Source organism: Rhincodon typus, chromosome 37, assembly GCF_021869965.1.
Source record: "Rhincodon typus isolate 14 chromosome 37, sRhiTyp1.1, whole genome shotgun sequence".
NCBI classification, from domain to species: Eukaryota; Metazoa; Chordata; class Chondrichthyes; order Orectolobiformes; family Rhincodontidae; genus Rhincodon; species Rhincodon typus.
In genome coordinates, this window is record NC_063368.1 from 16,707,374 (window position 1) to 16,716,188 (window position 8,815).

Sequence of the window (8,815 nt, forward strand, 5' to 3'; positions counted from 1 at the left end):
TTCTGATTTCCAGCATCTGCAGTTCTTTTTTTAAAATTGCCTCCTTAGAGTAGCGTTATGCTTCCGTGCTTATTAGTTAGTCCCCTTATCCTGCCCATTGCCTTCTCTGTATCATAGAAGTATCCTGCATTCTCCTATACACAGTCCTCTCCTTTCAGCCTTTTTTCAAGGCTGAAGTTTTCCGTGCTCTGTTCCCGACTCAATGTGGGACCTTCCAATTCTCCTCTGCACTGTTCTAAAATGGACACACTGCTTCACTCGGGTTCTACTTGAAATTAAAAATAAACTTTTACTTCAGAAAATTAGACATTGACCCTCCAAAATGAGAAGTACATGAGGCTGAATGGTCTCTTTGTGCACTGTATTAATTCTGTGATTCTGCAAAAGGCCAATATGGAAGTGATATGCTGAACGGCCTCTTTCTGTGCTATAACGTTTCTGTGATTCTGTAAATATTGAAGCGAAATGTGCTCCTGGGTCGACATTTCTTGTTTCCGTCTTGAGAACCTTTCTAGTTCTCATCACATGAAAACAACAACGGCTTGCCTTTCTATAGCACCTTCAAGGTAGCAAAATACACCAACGGTGCTTCACTGGAGCATTATCAAACATGAGGAGGATTCGGAAGCCGGGCAGGTGGGGATTTTGGGTCGGATGTTTAAGGAGTGTCTCCGAGAGAGAGTCTCAGAAATGGTAAGGTTGAGGGGAGGGAATTCTTGAGTTACGGCTCAGGAAGCTGAGTGCACAGCCACGGATGGTGTGTTCAAGGTGGCGGAATTTCTATAATCCAGGTTAGAACGGAAGATCAGCTGCAATGTGGTACTGACTGTCATGGTGGACACTGACTGTCATGGCCGACGCCGACTGTCATGGCCGACACCGACTTCATACTGACACCGACTGTCATGGCCGACTCCGACTGTCTCTGCATTGCCGGTATTTGTTATGGATAGTAATCATAGGGAACGCATCGAGACTCCCTCCTCCTGCACTGAGTAAACAAGAGTAACCTTGCAGTCACCTTTGCAGGGAGAACAGGGGATGGGAGAGCCGGAATTCCACGGAAATGGTTAACCTGCGATGTGTACGAGCTGCCTGGCTTCCCACGCAGATGCACTGGAAAGCGAATGACCAATGCAGCCACGCACTCAGTAATTTGAAGCAAGACACCGCATTTTACTGTGAAGCTCTGCACGCCACCCATAAAATTACAATCAGACAGGAATCTGTCTCAAAGCTCCTTGTCAAGCTCACCATTTCTCCATGGCTGTTCTCAGCTCCAAGCAGGGGGCTTTGGACAACCCAGCTGTCTCCGTGTCCTTTTCTGTAACGAGCACGTTCTCCTGATCCTTGCTTTCTGACATGGCAAGGCTCCTCCAAATAGCTGACTCTCACTCTCTCTCTGTTTCTCCGAGTCTCTCTTTCTCCCTCTACCGCGCTCGCTCCCCTGTCTCCCCTCCCCCCCTCGACTATCCTCTAAAACCGAAGGGTGGAAGATAATTATTTTGTCAAATGATGCCTGCAAGGGCGAGGTCAGCCAGTAGGGTAGGAGAGATAACGTGACAGAGTCGACAAAAATGCAGCTTGTTTTAGCTCTGAGTTGTGGCCAGTTGAACCGTTAGCAGCGTGTGGCATGACTTAACCATCTGAGGACCGAGTGGTTTTGAAGTTTGAAGCTGATTGCCTCCCACAGAGCTTTCCATTTAATTGACAGTTCTGCCAAGTCTGAGAGATCTTGTGCCCCCTAACTGCTCCTAAAGCCTGGAGCTCAGGCTGACACTTTGAGGGAGTGCTGCACTGTCAGAGGCAGTATCCTCCAGTCAAGTTACTACACCGAGCCCCCATCTGCTCTCTCTGATGGACTGAGTGGCCACCTGGGGCTGGGTGAGAGTTAGAGTGCTCTGGCCAACATTTATCTCACGTCATTAAAAAAAAGACATCTGTTGCATTTATGTCATATCTTTTAGTGGGATCTTGCTGTGCACAGTGGATGCAGTGTTTCCTAAGTTACAGTAGTGGCTGTCAAACACTTTGGGCTTTTCTGAATTGGGGGTCTGCGTCGGGGAGGTGACAAAAATATAAGTCCTTCATTTTAAATCTTTCTCCCCAAATTTTCCGCTTCACGTCACTGGCTCCGTCTGCAGTAGGTCAATCTCCGATACCCTAGCCACAAAACAGCTTACTCTGTGCACAGCTCGTGATGAAAACAGCTTGGGCTGTTAGATCGAGAGAGTTCGGTGAGAAGGAAAAACAGCCCCCACCCCAAGCCCTGGCCCCACACTGGACCCTGACGGATTTCAACAGGGAGCTTGTAAAGTGTGATCAATAGAAAACCCCTGAACTTTTTAATCCTCATTTGGAAGGCACCAAATTACCCAGCTCTACCTCAGAGGCAGGCCATTCGGCCCAACTGCCTGCTATCTCTCACACGCCTCCTCCCATGCAATTTTAAAAATCTTTCCTGGGATGTAGGAGCCACTGGCAAGTGGACAGTGAATGTTGCCCGTCCCTAATTGCCCTTGCACAGAGTGGCTTGCTAGGGCTATTTCAGAGGGCATTTAAGAGTCGACCACATTGCTGTGGGTCTGGAGTCACGTGTAGGCCAAACCAGGTAAGGGCAGCAGATTTCCTTCCTTGAAGGACCTGAGTGAACCAGATGGTTTTTTTTAAAATATAACAACTGGTGATAGTTCGCATGGCGATCACCATTGAGACTAACGTTATGTTCCACGTTATTTGTTTTCATTGCCTTGAAGTTGGTGGTGAGACTTGAACCTCTGTTAGCTCAGACCTCTGGATATTTGATCCAGTAACATGAGTGTTGCTAAATCAACCAACATTTATTGCCTATTCCAAATTGCCCCTCGATACGACAGTGGTGAGCTGCTATCTTGAACTACTGCAGTCACTGTGGTGTTGGCACATCTACAGCTTCTTAGTGCCAGGATTTGAACCCTCAGATCCTGAAGGAATGGTTGAAAGAATAGGTAGTAGAATATCTGGGCTGTTATATTAGATGGCCCCTTTGGGGTTCTTGGCTTCACAGGTAGATTGAAATTCCTTTTTTCACATTTCTTTTGATAGTGGCAGTATTCAGAGTGAGAAAGGGACTTCGCCTTTTCTTGACCTGAAGTGCAAGGGTGTTTAGTGGCTGTTCTGAAGCCATGATCTTCACAGTACAATAGTACATCAGGCCCCTAATCAACTTGGACCAGGGGTTGCGGTCACGGTCAGTTTTTAAACCCTTGTTTTTGTGTGTCCCCGTTGGGTGTTGAGCCCCTTGCTTTTCGTATTTCTGATTGCAGTTTAATTCATCCTGTACAGGTGTGTCATTTCATGGCTCCATTCATGGTTATGCCAGTTGCTCATTGAATTTATATCTGCAGTCTGCTTTTCTAAGCCTACACATTGGAATTAAAAAGTTATGTCTCCATAAAGTACCTTTTGGGGCTCTGATCCATTATGATGGCATACCTGTTTGAAAAGTGTCTACTATGAAGGGAGCAACATCCTTACAGTCCTTGAGTGCCAGGTTTTAACCTGAGACCATAGTTGCTTACTTGATAGCATTAGCCTGAGCAAATTTTTTTCATGACCTTCCAGTTCAGTGCATGGATATTTTCCAATTTGCTTTACCACTGGGGATAATGCCTTCTAGTTCTATAGGATCCTTCAGTTCTCAACCCATCTGTTTTCCCTTCTCTGCCCAAATGCTGTTGTCTGAAATACAATTTGTTTACGTATTCCCACATATTCACCTCTACCCCCCACCAGATAATCTGTAGATGATTTTCATCCCGTTGTGTGAAACCTCCAGAAAGACATAAATCAATCCAGGAGATACAGACCAGAATGACTGGTTTCAGTCAGTTCAATGACTTATTTCAGCTCAGACAGGTTCTAGTTTATTGATGGTCTTGTGAACTGATCAACTTGTGATCAGGTAATTACAGCAGCCATCGCAAGTTAGTGGTTTTTTTCCCCTTAAAAAAGGGCATGTTAGGCCTTGAAAAATACCGGGCATTAAAACCATTTACCATTCAAATCAGAGTCAGTAATCCAAATCCCCTACACTTGTTTGCAAAGGTTCACCAAATTTAGGGCTTGAGCTCTCATGTTCCAACCCCAACCCCCACACACCAGGACTTAAGTCTATTACACACCATCCATTGTTTGCAGCCAACAGTCCCCATTAATAACCATTCACCTTCCTAGCCAGATTGTTAGCCACTCCTTCAATTGTTCTGTCTTTGGCGGTCTATCACCACCTAATATTTACCCCTTACCCACTCCCCCACCCCATCTTCTGCATGTAAACCAACATGTTCCTAGCTACCAGCAGCTCAGAGGAAGGATCACAACCCAAAACATTAACTGCTTTCCCCTCCACAGGTGCTGTTATTCACACAAAGGAAAATAAGTAACTGCTTAGTTCTGCCACTTTTTCCTAGTAGGACCCCATAATTCTTATAAGCAGACCTCTTGAGGACACCCTGGCCCTTGTGTGACTGTTCATTTAAGAAATGAATGGCTGTTAGCCAAGTCAGGAAGACAATTGTAAAGATTACTGTATTTACATAGTACAGCCTAGTATGCAAGGCACTAATAACCTTCTTCAGGTTGCAATATCAGAAACAGTTTGTTCAGAGGCTCCCACAAAACAGCAACATGAGAATTGAAGATTGACAAGATACTAGCATAGGCACAATGGGCCAAATGGCCATCTACACAAATAATTTAGAGAGGGTATTTGAGTAAAGACATCCTCAAATACTTTGCACCATTACTATGGTGGATGATTACTTGAATGGTCTCTAAAATTAAAGTAGAGAAAAAAGGTTCTTCTGCTTTAGTTTGGGAGCAATAATTCTTCTTGGGAAACAGGAGAGACAGTGAAGCAGATGCAGATAGAGGACTCTAGATCTTCAGTTAGACCCAGAAATTAGGATCTGGTTCTTTCTTGGGAGGGGGGAAGAATTTGAATTCACAAAAGTGGTCTCCTGCCAATCCTGCTTGTGTAAAGCTTAAGACTGAACTTGGATTGTTCTGGCAACATAAAATGTTGCCAGTGTATACAAGCACATCTGAACATTTTCCCCACTGGAGGGAGCGAGGATCCTCTTGTTGGAGAGAGACCAGCAGCATTGCTGTTTTATTCAAAACTGAAGGCAGGGCAAGAAAGTGGTTTAGAGAATTTGAAAGAAATAGATTTCAGTTTGTGGAGCAAGTTAATTTGAAAGGGAGCAAATATGTTACAGTTCTTAGAGATCCATTTCCTACACTGCACTCAGATTATGAGCCACTAGAAATTAAAACCATTACTGCAGTGTAATCAAAGTTTGAACACCTATTGAATACTTGCACAGGGAGACAGATTAAGGCATTTCTAAATGTAACTTCTTTTCAGAATGAAATAAAATGATGTCCCCAATTTATGTCCAACACAATACACAACTCAGTCAAGGTGATATTGTACATGATCAAGAATAAATTTAGTCACTCTCTCCCAGCGTGAGCCTGTCAAACAGGTACTCTCCCATGCCATTCTCAGGGGCTCCCAGTCTCTTCAGGCTGGTGATGTGATCTCCCAGCTTCTTGATCATCTTCACTTGCTCATCCAAGTAGTACCTCTCCAGGAAGTCACACAGCTGGAGAAAGAAAAAAAAGTGTTGAGTTCAATGAGTGATAGAGGGATGGCGTTTCAATGCCCAGTGTCTTCAGATTATGTACAGAAGTGTAACAGCTGAGGTGGTGTCATCTTTTAGTTAAGAGAGTTCCTTTGAAATACTGAGGTGCCCCAAATTTCATCTTGCAGTTTCCTGCAAGATTAGTACCTTGAGCTAAGGAACCTACTGGCAGCTTGATCAGTTCGCCATGAAACTAAAAAAGAATGGATGTTTAAAAAGTGAAAAGCTGAATACCTTGGAACCCTTAAGTCATTTAACAAGATTCCAAGTGATGCAGTGTAAGTGTGACATTCTTGTTTATCCCAACAACTGGGGTCCTTTGCACAAGATCCCCTTGCCTAGCCACCTAGAAAAAGGCACCTTCTCCTAGTGACATCCAAAGCTGCAAAGCCCTCATTTCCCTTGTTCTAAAAAAAACAGCAGCTCCCAATTAAGGTGCTGTCACAAGTGACAGTGACAAGAATTTATTTTGAATCGCAAAAATTCACTGTTGTTCAATCTCCACAGCAGAAAGAACAAGTCCTTACACCCACTGTTGCTCATTTGTTTGAGGCCAGTCATTATATGTGTTTGTAGTTTCCTACTCCACAACAGAGAATTAATACCAGTAAGCAGATAGTTCAATTAATACCTTCCATTTGTACAAGTGGCAAATATTAGTGAAGCAGGTTAAAAACTCACATGAGGGTCCGTGTTGCCAGAGGCAAGTTTGTGCAGATCCAGCAGACTCTGGTTCACATCCTTCTCCATCTGCAGAGCTCTCTGCATTGCCTCCAGACCATTGCCCCACTCATCCTGCTCTGGCTTCTGAAAACAAAATAAGATAGTTCCAACCACTAGTTGCTCATCAGCACTACCGCAGAGCAGACTAAAGATCACAGCAAGGAGTGGGAAAGCTGTTGCAGAAGATGGGCACAAGAGAACCCATGAAAAAGCCAGTTCCCTCTTCATCTGCCTCCATTCTTTCATGGGAGGCCACTGCCAGTCGTGGTTACTCACCCACAAATCGCCCCTGCCATGTTGCCTGACTAAGAATCCTCATTTGAGTAGGATAGCTCAAATTAGATGGCAACATTTCACCCAGGTTCATTTTGGAATGAATACTGCTCAAATTCCCTCAAGTGGAGGAATACCACCTTCAATTCTTAAGGAAGAGAGTTGCCATACATTTCTTTTCCAGCCACACTGAATCTTACTTTGACGTCCTGCAGGAGGACCCTGCCTCCACGTTTATTCTGGAACGCCATCAGTTTCTCAGCGTGTTCCTGTTCCTCATGGGACTGCTCCTTGAAGAACTCAGCAAAGTGACGCAGGGCAACATCATCCCGGTCAAAGAAAGAGAACTGCAAGTAGAGAAAGGGATCAAGTCAGGCAGTGTCCACATTAAAATACAGAATCTAGTGTTCCTCCTGTTGAGGAATTAGGATCATTAAACACCAAGAGCAAAATTGAAGGAATAAAGCAGGAAGTGCTGGAGAAATGGATCTAGTAGCATCGGGGATGGCACAGATGCTGCTGGACTTGTGGTGTTTCTCTCCAATTGAGGTAGTAGTTCAGTTTAATTTGTCAAACCCATACTTCATTGTGGTATTTCAGACTCCAATGACTCCGTTCTTGTAGATGAAAGCAGTCTCCTTGGGAAAGGCTCTTGTAGTGCAGTGATAGTGCTCCTACCTCTAGACCAGGAGTCCTAGGTTTAAGACCCACCTGCTTCAGACATAGGTCTGAGGATCTTTGATCACATGGATTACAAATGCAAGTCAGAAGGTAGGAGGGATAATTGATGCTGCTTAGATTCAAGAAATAGGCCAGCTTTCAATTTACACTTCCATCAATTTAGCAGACCCCAACCACAGTGGGGAAGCAATGGCTATTAGAAGAACAGATTCTCCCAGTTAGCAGCTTAATATTGTCACTCTCCAGGTCTAGAACTCAATACTTCAGTTAGTGAGGGAGAAATAGTAGTGACTACAAAGCTGTTCCTGAACAGGTTGATCACATTGTTATCTCAAACAGTGTACTCAGTTTTAAGGGGAGTTGCTCCAGAATGTTTCCACACATCCAGGCCAGGTGGAATCTGAACACAAAAAAACCAAACAAACATTCAGCCCAAGCTAAGGGATTCTATCACTATGCCAGAAGAGTAAGGACAGTCACAGTTGTATAGTACAGAAACAGACCCTTCATCTCTGCCAACAAGATATCCTAAGTTAATCCAGTTCCATATCCTTGTAAACCTTACCTATTCATGTCCCCATGCAGATGCTGTGTAAATGTTATTTTACCAGCTTCTCTGGCAGCTCATTCATTACAGGTATTACCCTCTGCAGGAAATCATTACTCCACAAGTAACATTAAAAGTCTCTCCCCTCTGAACTTGAACAAATACCTTCTAGTTTTTTGACTCCCCTACTCTTGGGGGTAAAAGGTCTTGGCTACTTAGCCTTGTTAATACCCATCATTTTAAGCCTGTACAAGAGCTTCCCTCAGCCTCCAACACTCCAAGAGTAATAGCCCCAGCCTATTCAGGCTCTCCCTATAGGTCAAACCCTCCAACCCCAGCAACATCTTTGCACCCTGTCAAGTTTAACATCTTTTCAACAGCAGGGAGACCAGACTTGAACAGGAATATAAAAACTGCTTCATCAATATCCTGTGCAGTCACAATGACATCCCAATTCCTTGAAGTGATTTTAAAATCAATTTTAATCCAGTGTATACATGCTCAGGAAAAAAAAACTGTTACAACTGTTAATCAAGTTCTATACCAATCATCACTAATGAAATTGGAGGCTCAATCTTCAAAAAAGACACCAAAAATGTAAAAGCTGACCATGGTGAAGTAAACATAAGAGGAATAAAGCTCTAGATTGATCTGCTTGTTAACAGCATCCTCACAGTCCTTGTGGTAGTTCTGACACACTTGGGAAGCCATCTTCTCTACTCCTACTCACTAGCACCTAAACAACTCTAGAACTGAGACTCTCCACCCCAAACTCTTGTATTTATACTCCTGGGACCATCTGCACTTAACCAGGGAATGACATCACCAATGATGATTGACAGTCTCTGAGAGCCAATCAGGAACCTTCCCTGAATCTGGGCACCAATGAACAAAGGAGAGCAGG

The 8,815-nt window shown here is 44.0% G+C and overlaps 1 protein-coding gene and 1 long non-coding RNA gene across 2 annotated transcripts in view; both read right to left on the bottom strand.

The window, feature by feature from the left end:
* The window catches only part of LOC109919638, a 13,225-nt gene extending 11,663 nt beyond the window's left edge, over positions 1 to 1,562 (bottom strand). Inside the window, exon 1 of the long non-coding RNA XR_007265705.1 lies at positions 1,255 to 1,562. This is a non-coding gene — a long non-coding RNA (uncharacterized LOC109919638). The remainder of the gene's footprint in view (positions 1 to 1,254) is intronic.
* Positions 1,563 to 4,055: 2,493 nt separating this feature from the next.
* Positions 4,056 to 8,653, bottom strand: LOC125487182 (ferritin, middle subunit-like). The gene is made up of 4 exons (XM_048617672.1): positions 8,521 to 8,653; positions 6,884 to 7,030; positions 6,369 to 6,494; positions 4,056 to 5,648 (listed from the first exon to the last, which is right to left on the bottom strand). Exons 1-4 carry the CDS (start codon positions 8,620 to 8,622, stop codon positions 5,493 to 5,495), a joined length of 531 nt encoding a protein of 176 aa, XP_048473629.1. The 5' UTR covers positions 8,623 to 8,653; the 3' UTR covers positions 4,056 to 5,492.
* Positions 8,654 to 8,815: the final 162 nt, after the last annotated feature.

Excerpts from the sequence above, each read along its gene's own strand:
- LOC125487182 (XM_048617672.1), bottom strand. The coding sequence starts at position 8,622 with ATGGCTTCCCAAGTGTGTCAGAACTACCACAAGGACTGTGAGGATGCT. Across the intron at positions 7,031-8,520 it reads CTTATGTTTACTTCACCATG|TTCTCTTTCTTTGACCGGGA; the intron begins GTCAGCTTTTAC and ends CTCTACTTGCAG. Across the intron at positions 5,649-6,368 it reads CTGGCAACACGGACCCTCAT|CTGTGTGACTTCCTGGAGAG; the intron begins GTGAGTTTTTAA and ends TTCTTTCTCCAG.